The sequence below is a fragment of the Tremella mesenterica genome (genome assembly GCF_000271645.1).
Source record: "Tremella mesenterica DSM 1558 unplaced genomic scaffold TREMEscaffold_1, whole genome shotgun sequence".
NCBI classification, from domain to species: Eukaryota; Fungi; Basidiomycota; class Tremellomycetes; order Tremellales; family Tremellaceae; genus Tremella; species Tremella mesenterica.
Window position 1 is genome coordinate 1743386 of NW_006711225.1, and position 19287 is coordinate 1762672.

At 52.2% G+C, this 19287-nt stretch overlaps 6 protein-coding genes across 6 annotated transcripts; 3 read left to right on the top strand and 3 right to left on the bottom strand.

Moving 5' to 3' along the window:
- Window positions 1-324: 324 nt before the first annotated feature.
- Window positions 325-3519, bottom strand: TREMEDRAFT_72742 (uncharacterized protein). Its single transcript, XM_007002073.1, has 9 exons — window positions 3331-3519; window positions 3196-3282; window positions 1941-3143; window positions 1776-1902; window positions 1608-1738; window positions 1235-1565; window positions 813-1199; window positions 691-769; window positions 325-637 (listed from the first exon to the last, which is right to left on the bottom strand). Exons 1-9 carry the CDS (start codon window positions 3443-3445, stop codon window positions 428-430), a joined length of 2670 nt encoding a protein of 889 aa, XP_007002135.1. The 5' UTR covers window positions 3446-3519; the 3' UTR covers window positions 325-427.
- A 216-nt stretch (window positions 3520-3735) lies between these two features.
- On the top strand, window positions 3736-4230 carry TREMEDRAFT_58534 (uncharacterized protein; the record flags this gene model as incomplete). Its single annotated transcript, XM_007001240.1, has 3 exons — window positions 3736-3773; window positions 3825-4109; window positions 4164-4230. The coding sequence occupies 3 exons, from the start codon at window positions 3736-3738 to the stop codon at window positions 4228-4230; spliced, it is 390 nt and encodes a 129-aa protein (XP_007001302.1).
- A 731-nt stretch (window positions 4231-4961) lies between these two features.
- Window positions 4962-5702, top strand: TREMEDRAFT_58535 (uncharacterized protein; the record flags this gene model as incomplete). Its single annotated transcript, XM_007001241.1, has 1 exon — window positions 4962-5702. The coding sequence occupies one exon, from the start codon at window positions 4962-4964 to the stop codon at window positions 5700-5702; it is 741 nt and encodes a 246-aa protein (XP_007001303.1).
- Window positions 5703-6507: 805 nt separating this feature from the next.
- TREMEDRAFT_25710 (uncharacterized protein) lies at window positions 6508-8581 on the bottom strand (the record flags this gene model as incomplete). The annotated part of the gene is made up of 9 exons (XM_007000601.1): window positions 6508-7086; window positions 7136-7231; window positions 7278-7516; window positions 7565-7692; window positions 7730-7826; window positions 7872-8141; window positions 8186-8314; window positions 8350-8420; window positions 8466-8581. Coding segments are annotated over 9 exons (1725 nt in total), but the record flags the coding sequence as incomplete, so codon positions are not given.
- A 3471-nt stretch (window positions 8582-12052) lies between these two features.
- Window positions 12053-13106, top strand: TREMEDRAFT_66851 (uncharacterized protein; the record flags this gene model as incomplete). The annotated part of the gene is made up of 6 exons (XM_007001820.1): window positions 12053-12151; window positions 12226-12321; window positions 12365-12455; window positions 12550-12810; window positions 12863-12989; window positions 13040-13106. 6 exons carry the CDS (start codon window positions 12053-12055, stop codon window positions 13104-13106), a joined length of 741 nt encoding a protein of 246 aa, XP_007001882.1.
- A 4279-nt stretch (window positions 13107-17385) lies between these two features.
- On the bottom strand, window positions 17386-19019 carry TREMEDRAFT_41701 (uncharacterized protein). Its single transcript, XM_007000879.1, has 6 exons — window positions 18943-19019; window positions 18533-18680; window positions 18260-18488; window positions 17985-18216; window positions 17616-17938; window positions 17386-17557 (listed from the first exon to the last, which is right to left on the bottom strand). The coding sequence occupies exons 2-6, from the start codon at window positions 18667-18669 to the stop codon at window positions 17543-17545; spliced, it is 936 nt and encodes a 311-aa protein (XP_007000941.1). The 5' UTR covers window positions 18670-18680; window positions 18943-19019; the 3' UTR covers window positions 17386-17542.
- Between the last annotated feature and the right edge of the window lie 268 nt (window positions 19020-19287).

Here is a 19287-nt window from a genome sequence, read left to right on the forward strand (position 1 = left end):
CATATGAAGTAGGCATCACACGTCTCGCAATCTGCATGTCCTACCGATCCTACCATTGATACATACAACAAGCCGAGGGGTTCAGGGTGCGGGGCGTGCCACATTCTCGGCGTTGCGAAACTTTTGCAGGGTACCAGTACTTAGCCGAGTTTAGTAGTAGTGGTGATGAAGTAGAAAGTGGGTCCACGTGGGAGTGGCGAAAAGTGGAGGTCGTCCATCCGATAATCCGATAATTAATACTCATACTCGTACTCTACTCGCTATATCAAACAGTATTGTAATCAACATCCAGGGGGCATTTGGACCGGATCTTGTAGCTTGTGCATCAGTGATATGATATCATGATGCTACAGTTTGCTATTCGTACAACACCGTCAAGATCATCATGATTGTCCTACTCGTGACCACCCCCCTTATTCTGCCCTCTTCATATCCCCTCTCGCAGCTCGCCGCTTCGAGTCTCAACATCTCCCACGTCAGATGTGATGTCTCGTGCCTTACCACGTCTCCTCGCCGTCCCCCCCGCATCTATCTTCATCTTCTTCTTCGGTCTCAACGACTGATCCGGAGCCTCCAGCTCCTTCACGCGGCACACTTCGACTGCCACGCCGGCTGAAAGAAGAACATCGATCCATATCTGACAGTCAGCTGATTTGCTCCGTCAAGGAAGACAGAACAGAGTGGCCTCACTTTCTGTGTCTCGCTCAGACTGTCTCCCGGCCCCTTGACCTCGACAAATCTGATATCCTTATTGGCAGCGTCCCAAACACTTCAAGTCAGCCTCATTGCAAACATTACGGACGACCACTCACATTAAGTCAGGCACCCCGGACACCCTGTGTCTGTACTCCTCGCATAGCATTCGACATATCGTCGTCATGGCAGCCCCGCCAAGGCATTCCAGGATCTCCTCGAGATCGTCCGCTGGATATTCCCACGAGATACCAACGGCCCAGGTGCCGTTAGGCCGTTCTCGGTGATCCGCTTCGCGAAGCATCTCAATGGCCCGGGCCGTCTCGCTCATTTCCATAAGACGTAACTCGATAAGCTCTGCTCGGGCGGTCGCAAAAGTGTCTTCGCCCAGATCCAGAGGAGCTATTTGATACGCCGTCTCGAACGCACCGGGCAGAGGATGGAACAGTATGGGCCACATCAACAACCCGAACAGCGTGGTGAGAATGGACCCTTCGGAGTGGAACCTGAGGTCAGATTCGCGCTGAACAAGGAAGCTTACCCCTTGTACCCCCGTCGCTCCCACCACTCCAAGACCCAGCCCTCGACCGTAACCTCGCCATTAGTCCCCATCCAGACGCTCTTTCCAACTTGTTGCAGCCCTCGGTCAATGGCCGACTCATCTTCGCTCACATCCGGGCTCGCCCCTCTGGTCGAGTTACTGCGAGTCGGGTGTAGCTTTGGACGACCGAGATTCTCCAAGACACGCGTCGCCGACAGTTCCCTCATCTGACACTTCGCCAGCTCAGCATGAGATATGTGGCGTTCATCGGCAGGCAAATTCAGTTTCTTTTCTAACCTACCGAGGCGTCGGCTGAGAGAGGGCCGGAAGACTGTGAGTTTCAGTTTTTATTCTTGATTGAGCGCGAACGTACTCAGATGAGTGTCCTCATCCAGAAGACCATCAATGCAGACTTGGGTTGCCTCGCGCATCTTGAGCTCTTTTTCTACAAGACTGGCATTGTAGTGATTCATCAATATAAGCGCGAGTCTCCCGTACCAGGCTCTGATGGTCAGCTCTGCGTAACAGTGTCATCACTCACCCTCTCTTTCCGCGTCGCCAACGATGCTGTCTGAGCAAGGCACGTAAAACCTTGCACTCTTCATCGTATTCGTGAAGGATTCCGAGCGCGATGGCACCTTTGTATACGACTCTTGTGAGAACATGACCTACAAGCATGAGCGGATAATCCGATTTTCGAGCTCACCTGCGGCGAAACGATCTCCAGCAAGGGCTCCAGAATTTCGAACCTGAAGCGATCCCATTGCTTCGCCTCTCGCTCCTTCAACCAGTGACTGCCAGACAGGCCAAGCTGTTTGCCATATTTGCTTGGCTTTTTGAGCGCCATCAGTTCGACTCAGCCGCTGGCCGAGCTTCCAAGCCCTTCGAGCATCGCTTCTCTGCTCGTTCCAGTCGTCACCAAGGGCTTCCCCGATGGCCGCCTCCAGATGTGCGGCTCCTTCCCATTTCAGCAATTCTTCTCTGTCACGCCATATAACGGACCGCGTAGGAGGCCCGTAATCTGGATAGCGTCGCTTATGGGACGTGACAAGTATGGAAGGGAGCATGAGGGAGGAGCCAGATGCAGTCGGGGGGATGCGAGAGAAGATAAGGTTCAGACGTCGGATGAGATTATGTACTTCGGGTGTGAGTCGAATGACGCGAAATCCTACATACGGAAGCAGTTGGGCCTTCAAGCGACTCTCTGCGGTGCAAGACGTAGAGCGTACTGCAGGTGGCTTCGGCATACTGCTTTTGCCCTTTCCTCCGGAGAATATGAGTACTGTTTGCTTAGAAGCTAGGTTCGTGAGAGCATTCATGACGGCCTCCTTGTTGGCCGTCGCTTTCAGGGGCACCTTGCGTTGTCGAGCGAAACGACGGAGATCCTCTGCCGAGACACTTGTCATGATGTCGCTAAAGGACATGTCGCTTTCGTCGTGAACTAGTGCGGTGATAGGCGAAGAAGACAGGGTCATGGAGGAGGTATGTGGGGCGACTGCGCCTCCACAAGCCTGCAGATGGGGATCCATCGCAATGTGGATTGGGCTCGACGTAATGACTTCGAGAGGCGGATCCTTCAATGTCCACATGCTCTTCCGTATGGCCTCGGCGAGATCTGGATCGGCTTCCTCCTCGGCTGCTGTCATACCAGTAGATATATCATCCCATGGACGAACTGCCTGTCTCTTTCGTGCTTTCGGTGACATGGTCTTTTGATTTTCGTCACGATCGGTAGTTGAGTTCTGGCTGCTACAGTCCGATATCGGGATGGGACCTAATAGAGCTTCCATGCCTCGGCCGACGCCTTGTTCGCCGAGCTCAGACGCATAGGCAGCCACCAGGGAGGAAAGCGAATGTATCTTGCCCGGACGTCGTAGCAATAAGCGAATCAGCAGGTATTTTGGCTCGTCTGTCGACATTAGGCAGTCCTAAGCAGCAATTCGCAGCATGGGAGCACTCACAGGGAAGGTCTAGGATGTACCGAAGCGCCGATACCTCCCTATGTGTGAAGAGATAAGATTCGGAGGCCAAGACCGTGTCGACCATCTCTGATACAAGTAAGCTATCTGTGTGTTTCGAGAAAAGATGAGACATACCCTTAAACAAGCTGACATACATGGACGGACGAGATTGGGCATCTTCGAAGGAGAATTTGCGACTGGGATGGGGTGGAGGAAGTGTGAGAGACGGGGGTGGAGGGGAAGAGTTCATCTTGCATCTTCAAAGGTATAGCAAGTAGACGGTAGTATTATAGTATGAGTCGAGTAGAGTACTACTACTCGTACATAATAGTAGTGGAGTGGAGTACGAGTACTGTACTGAGTGACTTCTTGTATGAACGTTACTTTCTGAGAAGTGACCCTGACAACTGTATAGTGGCTTGGGATTGTGGATGTGATCTGGACATTGTCAGGCTCTCACATGCCAACCTGCTCACTCTCCCCTTCATTATTGTTACTTACTCTGCAGTAGTAGTACTCCACTTGCACTTAGCATACGATATGTTGAGAGCCACTCTTCCTTTACTCTCCGCTATCAGGTAAGCTCAATCAGTACACAATGCAAGTGTTCGCACGCGCTCATATTCCAGATCGATCAAGGCTTCGACAGGCATCACCGGTCTCCCTGCGCATCCCGACCCCCTCCCCGCTCTCTCACACATCTATGCGTCCACTCTCTCCCTGCTCTCATCTATCCCGTCGACCTCTGTCTATCGTCAAGCTACTCAAGCTGTGACAGAGCATAATTTGAACATAGTCGAGAAAGCGAAGGGTGACGTGGCGAGCGTTGAGCGCGAGCTGGGAATGGTCGAGAAGCTCATCGAGGCGGCCAAGGAGGAGCAGAATCTGGCCGGAAAGATGCTCGAGTGGAAATCGTGAGTCGGTCTTACCAGTGACAAATGATGACCCCTGTGTCCTGACTTGCTCAGGTGGGAGGCTCTGGAAGAAGAGCCTCGTCCAAACCAATGGCGATACTTTGACCCAGGTAACGAGTAGCCGACGAGTTCATGCATGCTCATGTGCAATCACTCGGTAGCTGAAGTCAGTGCCTGATCTGTGACTTATCCCTTCTTCCACCGTACGCCCTATCATCTTCCGAATAAGCTTTCAGTTTGAAGGCTTAAGGCAGAGTATGCATGTGTGACCTCGGCACCAGCGACGCTGGGCGAGTCTACTACTGTCTCGGCGGAGCACTGAAGGTCGCCCACGTCAGCCCTTACAAACAGCCATCGTTCTGTCGCAACCCAAGTCATTCCGGATCGGGATCAAAGGCGCGACAACCTCGAATGTTTGAGGAAGGCTCAACCTCATCCTGATCGCTACGACATGGCTCGTCCATTTGGTATAAACATCTAAGTTGCACCCAGGCAGCCTCTGACTGGGACTAGGTACTCTGTTCGCAAGTCGTCTAGCAAGCATCGCCATCAGTGAATTTCAAACACAGTTTATCAACCATGAACGCCTTAACCCTCACTATACTGCCTGTTTACGAAGGAGGCGTGGGATATAAAGTGAGTTTTTCATGGCTCCGCTTCCTCCACCCTTCCTCTAAATACTGTTGACGTTCTTATTTTTGCTCGCGCTGACATTGCCCTGCAGCCTCGACATGCCGTCCATCTCACCTCGGCGCATAACCTTTCGTGGCCGAGATGGTGAATATCTCACAGTAACGCCTACCGAAGCAAGTGGTCAGACTAGTGCTGCCGGCTTTCCACTCCGTCCTCTGTATGATTTATGCTCAACCACCACCACCCAGTGTCCTACCTTTACCCGACGTCCTACCCCAATCCGACGTCCTACCTCGACCCGACCTTACCTCCACCCGAAGTCCTACCCCAACTCGACCTCTTACCTCCATCAGGCCCTTCCCTCCTCTGTCCACTGGCGATCCGATTCGGACACGTCTACCGCCACTCTCATCCCGTGTCCCAGCGAGCTCATCACCTGTGCCTTTCTCGCCTTCAACCGCCTATCGCAGAATTGAATCGAGACCATTGCCAACAGCTCCGTCCTCCCGGGCTCCCGGGTATACGATGTCGGGAGGCATACCAGAGTACGGTTTTCGTCAACCGACACTTAGCCATACCGCGTCATGCACTGAACTCCCAACTGGTCTACGAAGCAACGCAGCGCTCACCCGGTCGACTGCTTTATACGCGGCAAAGCACTTATATCTCACTGTAAATGGCTGCGAGGACTTTGTATTCTCGACCTTGTACGATGCCTCATCGGTTGCTATACACGCGGCACGTCAGAGAATTCTCTCAGTGAATGACTGCGGGGACTTCGTTGCCTCAACTCTATATGACGCACCGTCCACTGCTGTAGATGCGGCCAGTCAAGTAGTCAAATCGATATGCACCGAGGCAGTGCAGACTCTACATGACGCAAAGGCGACTGCTGAATACGTGACAAAGCAAGTAGTTGGTTGGCCCGGTGTACGCTGGAACAGTGCCGCACTTATATGATGCAGCATCGTCTGTTGGATATCTGGGACGTCACGGGATGCTCAGAATCAATGCCGGGGGAGACTTCATCTTGTCTAGGTTAATGATGGTGTCGGAACTCGCCTTCCACCGTGCCGCACATTGTTTTTACAGGTCCGACCCTTCGATGCTCGTCATACCCAAGACCCGGTCTGGACCCATACGCCATAGGTCAGGAGCCTGGGGAGAAAGGTCGACTTATGACCAACAGCGTTGGGTCCCCGGAGCTGCAAGTCAACGACATGATCCAGCGATTGTAAGCCAACCGATCTGCGACCTGCAATCCAGTCGGCGGGCCCTCCCCAACGGTGCGCATATAACGGACCGGGGTAGTCGCGTCGTCCGGATCGCTTAGAGGAACGATCTCGTAGGCGATGCCATGGTTGTCAAAGCGGTGAAGCTGGCTTCGAATCCTTCATACCACACTGCTGATCAAGAACCGATAGGGTGCGTTTTCCAGGAGTCTAGGAGGATCAACGTGATGTTACTTCACATGCAATTGACTGGGAGCTGACTACATTATCAAGGCGCTTGTCCACAGAAATGTGGAGCTTCACTCACTGTATGAAGCGCCGCACAGGTAATTGATGTTGTGTTCGAGCCCGAGGGTGCGGTCTGTTCGGTGTCGCTTACGGCCTGCGTCTAACTAGCCGTGTTAGCTAACTACCTGAAAGATGCAGTTGATGTCGTGGTGAGTTCGATGTTTCATTCAGGCAAACAATATGAATGCATCACTAGTGTTGTCGGAGATGTTGTTGATACCGTAGGAAGCAAGTTTACAAACCATTCATACAGTTTGGGAGAGTATCTTAGACACTATGTTTAGCCCTTGGCCAATGCAATGTTTCTGCCCTTCTGTTACATCATCCAGAACCTTCTCTATCATTCTTCCTGACGCTTTGGTTTTGATGAAGAAAGCCCATCCTTGAGCGAGTTCCGGTTTATCGAGCATTTCATGGAAAATGTTTTCGATGGCCGTATGGTCGATGGATTCTAACCCCCACGCTCTGGGAAGGGAGAAAAGAGGAGACGTGGTCTGGGTGGACAGCATGAGCACAGAAAGAAAGTTGGCGAGGAATCTGTGGGTGGATGTCTGGAGCGAGGTAAAGTCGAGGATACGGAAGATGGTCAGGTCAATGCTGTTCCTCGCGACGAGGTAGGCGAGTGTTTTCGCCAGGTTGACGATCCGCTCTTTGCCAACAGACCGAGTGAGTTTGCCAGATGGGTGAGATGACTCCCCTGAGATATCTTCACCGAGCTCGCGTAGGAAGTCCCAGAGTGCGTACTGTAGAGTGAAGCGATGTGAATAAGAGGAGGAACATAGGTGATTAAGAATGAGTGTGTAGTATGGATTGTACACGGTTTCCTGTGGTAGTGAGCAATTTTATCACCTCGCCTTTTGACAGTGTACTCACTGTACCACAACAATGCAAAGCAACTCTGACGTGTTCACGTTGTTGTACCTCTGTCATTGTCAAGGCGCTCAGCCTGTCGCATGCATGTATGTAGTCCTTTTCATTATTCTTGGCAAAATGATATCAGACGGTCAAAACGTACCTCGCTCGTCATCAAGACGATGAAAACAGCTTTTCTGATGTCCGTGTTCATGCCCTGTTTTCGGGCAATTTTAAGCAAGGCTTGTTCTTCATCGATCTTTGTTTTCTTCCTCGATCGAGTGGGCTGTACTTCTGCCAACGGGTTCCCCGACCAACCGGCACCCACGAGCCACCATTTGCCGCGTACATCCGCGTTCAGCAAGTCATTCAAAGAGACCCGCAGAGGCTCAGAAGCCATTACTTTAAGGTTAGTACATATCCTCAAAGCAAAACATAATGACTCACGACGTTGCTTCCGGCCCAAACCAGAGAGGAATTTCCTTCTCCTTTCTAAGCTCAGAGCATCGCTCTGAGTGGATTTCTGTTTGCCGTTTTTCAGATTCGACAAAGTCTCGATCATGAATCGAGCACGGGATCTACGCGTCAGTCGTACCCTTTCGAATGAAGACCTACGTCAGGGTGCTTTCCTTGCCTTTGACCTTGCCTCGCAACACACCTACTATGTCCGTAAGACTGGCCGAATCGTCTGAGCGTAGTTGTTGTCCCGAGCCTGAACGGTCATTTACTCGTTCGAATGGCAGTATGTTCAACATACTCTGCATAATCTTCAACAACCCCTCGACTTCTTGTTCTCCTATGACTTCAGCCTCACTACCCGAGTCCAAAAATCGCCGGATGAGATCGTAGATAAGTGTGGCCGAGACTACCTGAGCGTTGTACAACTCGGCAATGAGAGTGAGAAGATTGAGTCCTTCTTTCGAGGCGTCCGGTGTCTCGTAGATGGTCTCCGCCAGGAGAGTGGGTGGAGACAATCCGCCAGCCAATGTGTTGTATCTTGACACCAGGGTATAGACGAAGTGGGCGCCTGGACAGTTAGCGACTGCGCTGCAAACACGTCACAAGGCTCACCAAACTCCGTGCCAATGACACGATAAAGAGCGCCGACGAGAGTAGCATAGAGAGTGACGAATGACCCTAGCAAGTTTGAACGAGACGAGATCATTTGTATGATCAGGTCAGTCAGAACAGTAGTCACGTCTGTCATTAACTGGGCCCCGATGTACATCACTTACCATTTCTGCTGTGGGCATGGTACAGTTCCTCGAGTTCTGCAAGTATACTTCCAAGGCTGGCTTCGCTTACTCTACCTGATGAGTCATGAGTAGAATACATGGTGTGACTGACTCACTTGTTCAACAGATTCTGAGATTTTCGTTCGAGTCTCCGTCGATTTTCGGTCTCCGCCACGTCACCATGGGCCTTTGCAGCCAGCTGAGCTGAGCGGAGATGGGGCGGTAGATATCTCTGAGAGGTTGTGACCGACGATACCGCGAGGTGAGCGTCTGTCGGTGGTATCTCTGAGGTGGTCGCGATGCGTTGCGGCCCTTGCTCATCGTCGTGCTCGGTGCCAGCAAGGTGTCCTTGGCTGTGATACAATTGAGGGGAGGGAGATATCTGACGTACGCCACGTACGGATGTCGGCGTCGAAGTGGTGGACGAGGATGGAGACAACACGTCTCCGCCGTGGCTCACAGAAGACTCCTCGCTCGACTCCAACTCAGGAGACCCTCTTTTCCTTCTTTTCTTCTCAGGTCTAATCGAGTCGGCGAATGATATCAGCTCTGTTGGTCAGTGGGGACCAAAGAGTCGATCATACTCACCGTCCAATCCGTCATCCCCACCTTCTTGATCTTTTTCTTTGTGCAATGCATACTCCAGCCAAGCGATCTCCTCATCTTCGGCGATGTCTTCATCGGGCTCTGGTAATTGTAGCGTAAGTGATCGCTTGTTGTTTGTGACGGAAGGTCGTTGCTGATCAATAGCATTTCGTTTGCCCTTCGCATCCCCCGTTGACTGGCGGAATCGCTCAGTCTGTGGTCGAGATGAAGGCCCAGCGCGATCTTGGGGATTAGGACGACTTCCAACATGCTGCACAGGCTCGTTGCGGTTGGGATATCGCGAGGTGGAGGAAGCTGGCACACGGAGAGACCCGCTAGAGGGCTTGCGAAAGAGCGATCGCTGGCGGGCAATACCTACTGGATCAGACGATGGACTGATCTACCGCTGCTAGGAGAGACCGACCTGACTGAGGAGCCACCTGGGCCAAGAGAGTGGCAGGCAGTCTAGGCCCTCGGGACGATGGTCTTCGGGACCTGCTTCCTGACGACATGCCTGCATCTGATGAGCGAGGGATAGCTCAGAGGGGAAGAAGCGGCAAGTATGATGACTTACGAGTACGGCGATTGGCAGCTGGGTGAGAGAGATACACTAGAGTAAGAGTAGTTGGAGGGGGAAAATCTGAGGGGAGGGTGAGTTCGAGTGATCACGTGATCAACAGCGGCGAGAGCCATCGAGGTCGCGTCAAAGCAGTGACCGACGTTGAACTCGCATCAACTTGTCACTCGCTGATACTACTATTGTACCGTACCGTACCGTACCGTACCGTACCGTACCGTACTCTCCTCTTTCATGCTTGGCATCCTCTCATCATACTCTTTCTTTGATATCAGGCAGGATAATGTCCTCTTCCACCCCTCCTCCCTCTCAGATACCCGTTCCCGTCAATAAGAGGCTCTCCCTCACCCTCACCACCCCCTTCCTTCAACCTTCCTCACCTTTGCAGCGCCCATCATCTGCTTCGGGATCGAGGTCGTCCAGTCCGGTGATCATCTCCAAACCTCCACTTTCTAGAATGGCGGTGCGTCGAACGAGTCTCATGTCTTTGAGAGACAGGCAATTTGATCTGGCCAACTGCGATGACCCAGGTGGGCAACATTCCTTTGCCCTCGTCGTCGGACATGATATCTGATCTAAGCAGTACAGCTCAAAGCTCAAGTCGCAAAGCTACAGTACTCCCTCAAGGCATCTGAACAGCGCGTGACCGACCTCACGTTCGCATTGAACGGCGCAGCACCCTTGTCACGAGCTGGCAGGGCTTCTCCTCGGCCATGGACCCCAGTCAATGAAATGCAAATTTTGCTAGAGTCCGAGGCCTTCACCCCCAGTAGCACGTTCACTCCCGGTAGCGATCTTGTACCTGCTATACTGGAGCAAGGCGCGTCTACCATCACTACCGAAGGTATGTCACTCTCATCTGACGGTCTCAGAACAAATCTCACTTGTAGATGAGGGCAGAATCGCTCGTAGGGCATTGCCCAAGTCCAATTCCAGCTACGACCTCCGAAGCCGAGCAATGACTCCCGGGGAAGGCGTCCTCACCCTTTAATGACGGGAGAAGTCGTATGTCGTTCTTTTCGACGATGGATGGGGAAGCTGACTCTCATCAGGTATACCTCAAGCAGTCGTGTCTCATGCTGTCACGATGAGCAACTCCCCTCATCATGGCACTCCCTCTCAGATTCCTCGACCCACAAGTCGGGGATCACAATCACCAGGAGAGCAACAACTTCTATCTCCCTTTCTCGGTGATTCCCCTCGCTCTCCTGCGTTCATCAATGGTCTCGGTCCCCCCTCAGAGGGTCGTCTCAGCCCCGGTTTCAAGAGGAGTACTTCGGGGAGTGCGGCCAGTACCAAAGTCATCGACGGCTTGCAGACTGAGCTTGCAAATGTACGAGCTCATCTGGAAAAGATCAAAATGGAGTACAAGTCATGTCAGAGACTTGTCGGAAGCGTGAGTGTCCCAAACCGAGGATCAGTGATGGGTGGCTGATCACTCTCTAGTTGACTCGGCAAACAGAGGATCTTAAGGAGACTCGAGAGAGGATGCGCGTTCAGTGCGAGGGTTTGAACAATGTCATCGCCCGGAAAGAACGTCAACTGCAGGAAATGCTCGAAAGAGCTCGAACGGCAGAAAGTGCGCTAAACGAGCAACTGTCCACGCGCAAGGCCTTAGAACAGTCCACGAAGAAATCTTTGCAACAGATGAAGACGGAATTGGTCGAAGCACAAGCGAATCAGCACAAGGCCGAGAGTGAATGCGCCAGTCTGCGAGATGGTGTCAAGAGTTTGAGAGACGTCTGGGCCAGGGAAGTAAAGGCCATGCGAGCAGAGTGGAGAAAGGGTCAAGATCGTACAAGGCAAGAGAGAGACGAGTCGGTGAGTAGCCGGTCCCTGTGTCGGTGAACGTAGCTGATTAGCTACCAGTTGGCGAAACAGCGTATGCTCACAGAACTGGTGAAAGCGCAATCGTCAGTCACAGTCAACATCATTCAGAAAGGTACTGATGTCGTCAGAACGGAGCGTGCCAGTATACAGATGCTGGCTGACACGAGCTCTATGCAATCAGCCGCTGTGGGTCGAGCTTTCCGAGACAAGATTGCCGGACTGCAAGGTCAGATTGATAAAAGTATGAAAGAAAGTCAGGAGGCGAATGCGACAGCAAAGTCAGTGTCTTCGATATCTGAGATGAGGAGAAAAACGCTGATGAGATAGATTATTAGCGGATGAGCTGTCTCGACTGCGGCGACTGATGCGTGATACGAACAGACGGTCGACCGGCCACGAAGAGGGACCCAACGTTCCATGAGTACTATCTCACGTATGACCATTCTGTGGTCAACCTTCTCGATGACGCGCATATGACGACTCTATGTTATTCCATCTGCATATATATACACACATACATACACCTGTTCTATGGCCTATGGGACGGGAGCGATCAGTGAGGTAGTGGCAGTGCCACATGTCATTGCCGCTGTCACTCCAACTAAGATCTCTCCCTCACGAGCCTAACTTACCACCATTTCAACCATAACTTATCATCTTACTTTGCCTGTTTCGTCTCTCCCTCTCCTTTCAATCGTGGATATCTTGACGATGCGGTCACCGGGACAGGCAGAGAGCTCTGCTCAGGCCTTAGAGAGATTCATCGCTTCACAATTAGCCTCACTCAGTCTGGCTGTGCCCGAGGATGATGTGCGTCTCTCATCCCATCTTCCGTTCTTCTCCCGTAACATGTTTCGATCGTCTTGTTGCAGCTAAGGCCACAGGTCGAATACATGGCACGATTTGTCGAAGAAGAAGGCTTGGACAGAGACGCAAAGCTCGAAGGGCTTCGTGGCATGTTGGAAAGCTTCGTATCAGACGTGAGCGTCGAGCTTTCAAGCGATCACCGACTTGACTCCAAAGGTACCCCCACAGGATCAGAAGGTGGACGGACATTTAGCCACCATGATTGACGAATGGACCAGGCTTCGCTCTGCCGCGGCTGTCAATCAAGGTGCGTCTGTCATGCAGTCGTCTCAACAGCCCGCCGTATGGGTCTCGTGCACTGTCGACTCGGTTTTTTTCAAACTCCGCTAACTCTTCTTCAGAATCACCCCGCATACCATCACCACCTCCTGATGACCCCCCTGTCGACCTCGCAGCCGCTCAAAGAGCCGCCTTACTTCGACAATACGCCTACCTCGAAGGAGACTCGGATGTCGAAGGCGACGATCGCGACCCCACCGCCCCAGCACGGACGGGTAAAGCAACAGCCGAAGCGAAGAAAGCCGCAGATGAGAAAAGGAGATTGATCGAAGAGGCTCTCAAGCTCGATGGCAAGAAGAAGAAGTACAGGAAGCAGCAGGAAGGTGCGTGTTTGATTGACACTGCCCCCAATGCAGTGGGCATCTGACCCTGTAGTTGACCTCCTCGCCCCTAATCTCAACAGGGAAAAAGTCGCGTACAGGGCTCAGTTGGAAAGAGAAGCTCAAAAGAGAGATGGGCAAGCCAGGAAGGAGCGTGATAAGGCAGCCTTGGAGAAGCAGAGGTCAGATTCACGGTCTCGCTCAGTATTGTGGGTGTCGCTGACCAGCTTAGATCAGACGCAGCCAGAGCCAAAGCCGAACGGCAGAAGAAGGCCGCCAAGCGAGAACGACGTGCTTGACAGTCTTACACCATGGCATCGCATACCCTCTTCCCTCTCCGTGCCTCTCGGCAGGCAGTGCATACTACTCTCTTGCATGTCACTCATTTTCGATGCTCGCATGGGCAGATTAGAGGGTTCAATGAAACCCGATCCTCTCTGGTGGACGGTGGACGGTGGACAATCATCAAAACTGATAAGTACTCCCTCCCACCATCCCCCCTCCTTTCCGATAGACCCGACGTGAAAGGAGCCAAGAACTTCGAGTAAGAATGGCTGCACCCAGATACGCAGACGTGAGTGATTGTGCTAGCGTCTCCTCATCTCGGTGTTATCATGGAAAGCATGCTGAAGTAAGCTAAAGTCCGCTAAAATCATTCTGACCCGGGAATGCAGGGAAACCTCGTCACGAAAGGGAAAGACGAAGACAAATTGCTCCTGCAGTCTGACAGTGGGCGGATCACTGATTTTATTTTTCATCATTCTATTCACAAACGTCCCAGTAGCTCTTCTATCGGCCGACGTGCCCCTCTTCTATCCTGGAAGGTGTTCTGGAGGTCGGTCCGGAATCCGACCTCAGAGAAATCAAGCCCATCTCACCGCTTCGACATTTGGAAATGAGACTGTGGGAATAACCAGTGGACGGACGGGACTCTCCCATGGCGTCGGTCGCTCGAGGGAAAATCAAGAGGCCGTGTACCTACCCTTCTTCCTCTGATCGTTACCCATGACGACCTTATTTTCCATCGCACACGTTGGCCTTCTCTCGGCGATGTCTTCACCCGAGCAGATGGTAAAAGGATCGTCTGTATGGCGTCATCCTTTCATCTGGTACCCCGCGACGAGCAGGGATCTCACCCGTCTCTATCTCTGTCAGTGATGATGAACATGAAAGGTTGATCGTCTTTTGTCAAATTGGGCAATGTATAGCTGCATCGCATAAGTACGCAATGCACAGGTCGTATCAGCACTCTCATCCCACATATTACACGTCTCGATTGCGATAAAAGCTGACCCCACCGCCCGCCCATCAGGTTCAGTCGCTGTCGTATCAAGGTGAGTTTCTTTTTCCATATGACTTGATACGTGCTGATGTCAAAGCAAATGGCCTTTTTCGCTCCTCTTCACTACCCGTCCACTATGACGACTCATCAACCTATCTGCCCCCCGATGCCTGTCGATCAGCGACCTCTGCCGTCCCCTCATTCTCAACTGCAGGGTTTATGGACTCAGCCGGCTATCCCACCCGTCTCACCCAACGGTGCTTCTTACGAGTCCAACAGGCCATGGATCACCTTCACGCCATCCACCCCGGACATCCGTGTGGACTTGCCGCCATATATCACTTCGTCTCCCCCCAAATATGCACCATTACCGATGGTCAATGAGCATGCCGTTCTCTTGGCTCCTCCACCCCACTATCACACGCCACATTGTCCCCATTCGGCGAACGATCCTTACGGCTGCTCAGACGCCGAAACGGGGGTGGGAAGGTGTCAGTGTTGCCGTCGTGAGGGCCAAAGCCAAAAACAGCTGGATCTTGTCGTCATCGTCTTGGTCGTACTCAATGTCATTGTCTGGGGAATGGTGGCGTATGGGTACTGGGCCCAATGGTCAGAAGGGACATTAGGAGACTTTGGTCAAGATTGGTGGGGAGGTTCATCATCGTCAGGGTCGGGACGAGCATGTTCAGGAGAGGATTGCGACTGGGGGACATTCGCTGGGTGCGAGCCTTCATGACCCCTCGCTTGCATCAGATACGATAGTGTGGCGGGGTGGTTGAGATAGTAATGTACATACATCTCATGGTTGTGATGTATATGATGGACAAACAAGATCAGACACTGATCCAAACAACATGAACAGACTTCACACCCCCTCGGCGGATCGTATTGCTGCTCGCCGTTTAGCCCTAGCTCCAGCTTCTTCAGCTTTGGCCAATCTGCTCATGAGTATGACTACTGGTGAGAAGTGCCAAGACTGACCTCCATTCACAGCCTTCCTCGAATTCACACCATCCGCATCTTCTCGTCTCTTCCAAGCTCACGCCGACAGGTTCCCGTCTACCCATCCAGAAGTCCAGCACGGATTGCAAATGTTGTTCGAGCAAGCGTGGATCATGTGTGAATGTGGATCTTCCAATGACGCTCCCAGCAGCTGAAGAATCCTTGTTGGAGGTGATGTTGGACGTCTCACTCTGAGATGGATTGACAATGCTAGAGGATGGAGTTGAAGTAGCTTGAGAAGAGCCAACACCGACGGTTTTCGTGTCCCCTGAGATTGGATTGAAAGCACCCAAAGACATCTCAATCGCTAAGGCTATCTCGTCTTCTTCTCTTTCGGCTTCGCTGTTCCGGCCACCACTGGAATGATCCGACGCTCGCCTGGAAGGTCTACGCCGGCGTGTGAGAGGCAAGTTCATTACTTCACTGGGTCCCACGTTTAATTGATCGGGAGCGGAGAGTTTGATACTCTGTTGAGGGGCGAGTTGAGGGGTGGTATCTTCAACGATGTCTGCTTCGATCCTGGAAATGTCTCTGTCTCGTTCGATTGTCGTAGGCGACTCATCAACATGGGAAACCTCCTCTTTTCGACGTTTCTTCCGTTGTCCTCCTCCCTTGGCGATAGCCCGTCGATAGACAAGTTCCAAACGATCTTCACTGCACCCCAGCGGTCCCGTCTTCTCCTTGTCACCCATCATCCCCGCTTGGGATAACACTGCTCCCTTACCCAAACCCAATAGAGGGACATATCGTTCCCACACCTCGACCATATCTGATAGATTCTTTGCGTCCGATACCCCACAGGTCAAACCATTTCCCAAGATGATCGCTCGACTTTCCGACAGAAAGACATCTGAAAACAAGGATTTCGGTTCGAGATCGAGATATTCCCATACCCTACTCCACATGAATCCGCTTCGACTGGGTAGCGGCGAAGAATTGTCAATGGCGAGTGGTGCTTTGGAAGTGATGAGCCCGTCGAAGAGTTCTTTGTACAACATGACCTGGAGTCGACCCGCGAGAGTGTCGCTCTGTCGTGGAAGGGATCCAGAGGCTCGGGTTTTCGAATCAGAGATGAAAACCTTATGTGTTTTCTCCTTATATTCTCTGTCCGGTTTCGAAAGGGAAAAATAAGCATTGAGCGATGTTTGTCGAGTGGTCATCTTGTGTACTTTGTCATCCTCTATGGGCTGACGAGTCAATTCGTCCTACTCATCAGCTTCTGCCCCTCAACGGAGCCACTCAAACCCACGATGACACCCATGACCAGGACGTCATCCACAAATCCGACCACTGGTAATTCCCTACATTTACCTAGCGTGATCAAAGCCTGTATCCCTGAGAGCATATTCAAGAATCTGAAGTCAGCCTTGTGAAGAATGTAATCGCTGGGGGAAAGAACTTACCTGAGACCCCACACGTCTTCACGAGTCGTAGTTGTCACGGCGATCTCTTCTGGGTGAATTTCTCTTTCCAAACGCTTATGAATCTTCTGTTGAACATCAGACACAGAAAGGCATGAGACGCATTAGCTATGTAAGCGTGACTCACCTCTCCTCGTCGAAGGATGCGCTCTTTGCCTTGCACCTTGACCTTGTCCATGGGGATAGCCTTGCCAGACGTGGAAGTGATGACTTGCGGTCGTTTGTCCACAGGCAGAAAGGGGAGGGATCGTAGTCGACTGGGAGTATAAGTGGTCCATGTCTACAGCTGATTGTCTTGAGGGATGCTCACTAGTCATACTGCTCGTCAACGACTGCGAGGATGTACTACTTATGGGCGCTGGGCGAACTCATGTCCAGGGCAGGAAAAGGATAAACGGGGAGGACTCACTTGAACCTCGCACCACACGGTGCCCACCAGATCAGATACACTCAAGAAACGCTTCTTCCTGAACATGCTGAACGGACTGAGCATGACCGAGTGGATATCTTCAATGTCGACGGTTGAATGAGTTAGAGGAGCTGGTGGTATAGATGATGAGTCACACGAACCATGGCGTGAAGTGTCCAAGTGCAGGAGACCAGCCAAGCTCTCTGCCTTGACGAGAGCCGCCTCGAGCTCTGGACCCAACTCTAATTGAGGGAAACCGTCGATAGATGGAGATGTTGATGAAGAGGATGATATGGTCTGTCGCGACTGGGCCATGACATTGAACGATTGGACATGACGAGCAACTAACAACGGTGTCACAAAGTCGCAAACAAGGTTGTGTGTGTGCCGGCAGCTCAAGCATGCAGCTGCGTTCGAGGCATGCAGGCTAACGTTTACGTGTGCAGAGTGACCCCACTTCAAAGCGCACTTATCTATTCGTAATGTTTGCATATCGCATACCCACATCGGTGCACGCACGTGAGACACATCTGGGTCGAAGGCTAACACCGCATACCAATGACTCTGAACGCAGACAGTACGAGTAGCCTTCATCTTCCCACATGTCTAACAGCGTAGCTTCTAAGCGCCTCCTCCCTGTCACATCATCAGCTCGGGTCTTGACCACGACACGCGACGCAGTCAAGAGACTCACAGAGTAGACTTTGCCAAACATGATCTCTTGGAGCTTGTCGTACAACGACAAGACACCAGCACCGGCCACACCACGGAGGATGTTGGCACCGGCACCCTTGAACAGCGAGCGCACACCCTCCTTGGCAACAATCTGCGAGCCGGCGTCCATCATCGACTTGTAGTGAGTCTTGGAACCAGAGGTCATCATCATACGACGACGGATCGTGTCCAACGGGTAAGAGGCAAGACCGGCTCCGGTAGTCACACCCCAACCGAGAGCGAAGGAGGCAGCAAAGTTGCCCTCCAAGGGGCCGACAAGAAGGACAGGCTTGATGGAATCGTCTGTCCGGGGTCAGTCTATACACATTTCAATATTCTTGCCACTCACAAAGACCAAAGTAGAGACCACGGTAGACAATGATACCGGCGACGGAGGGGAGGAAACCACGGTAGAGACCAGCGATACCATCGGACGCAAGGGTCTTTTTGTAAACGTCGATCAAACCGTTGAACTGGCGGGTGCCACCACCTTTGGTAGACTTGTTGTCGTTGGCGAGACGGGTACGGGCGTAGTCGAGCGAGTAGACGAAGAGGAGCGAAGAGGCACCAGCAGCACCACCCTGACGATCAGCTTTGCTTTTGAAGACGAAGTGGATGACTGACAGAAGCAATGTTACCGGCAAACCACTTCCAGTAGCCTTCAGACTTTTTGAAACCAAAGAGTGATTTGAAATAGTCTTTGAAAGCAAAGTTGAGCGCCTGGGTGGGGAAATAACGGATCACGTTGGCCGTGTTACCACGCCAGAGAGAGGTGAGACCCTCTTCGCGGTAGGTACGGGAGAAGCAGTCTGCGATGCCCTTGTAAGGGGTGGACAGACGTCCCTGCTTGATCCTGAACGGTCAGATGGTGATCGAGATGACTGCCAGAGTGCTCACATCTCATCCTGGTTCTGAACCAGAAGTTTGATACGCTCGATGGGAGCAGCGGCAGTTTTGGCGACGGCAGCAGAGACACCTCCCATGAGGAAGTCGGTCATGAACGACGAGAAATCTTTGGGTTTACCGCCCGACATTTTGAAAGAATCTACTGCTGTCAGCGAGGGTTATTGAAGGAAGCCGAAGGAGCAGAGTGATGGACTTGAAGATGCTCCACCTGTTCAGAGATCAGAGATGAGGTAGACGATGAAGATTGTTTGGTGTTGGAATGAAATCGATGTCGAGAGGGGCGGTCGAAATTTTCCTCTTTTACTCGTTTCTCTGAACCCACATACGTCTCGTGCAAAAGCTCACGACGACTTGGAACAAAAGGAGGGAGACAGCGGGCAAAGGGGGAGAGAGAGACTGACCAGTTATTGACCGATGTACAACCGGAGAAAAGAAGAGAGAGAAGAGTGGTGAATGGACCAAAGATCGCAAAGATGAGAGAAGGAGGGAGGAATGTAGCGACGGCAGGAGGAAGAGAAAAACGGCGGTACGGCGAGACGGAATCATCGGAACAGTCCGCGTGTGGCTAAATGGGACTCCCTCGGTGTTACGCGGCTTTATGAGATTGAATCCCGTGGCACCAGCCACCACCAACTCCACTTGGTCGCGCCCACAGTCCGTAACATTGTAATACTGCATACTGCATGTATCATGCACCATGAACCATGTACGAATGTCTCCCTCGGCCCTCGATCCTCAATCCTCGA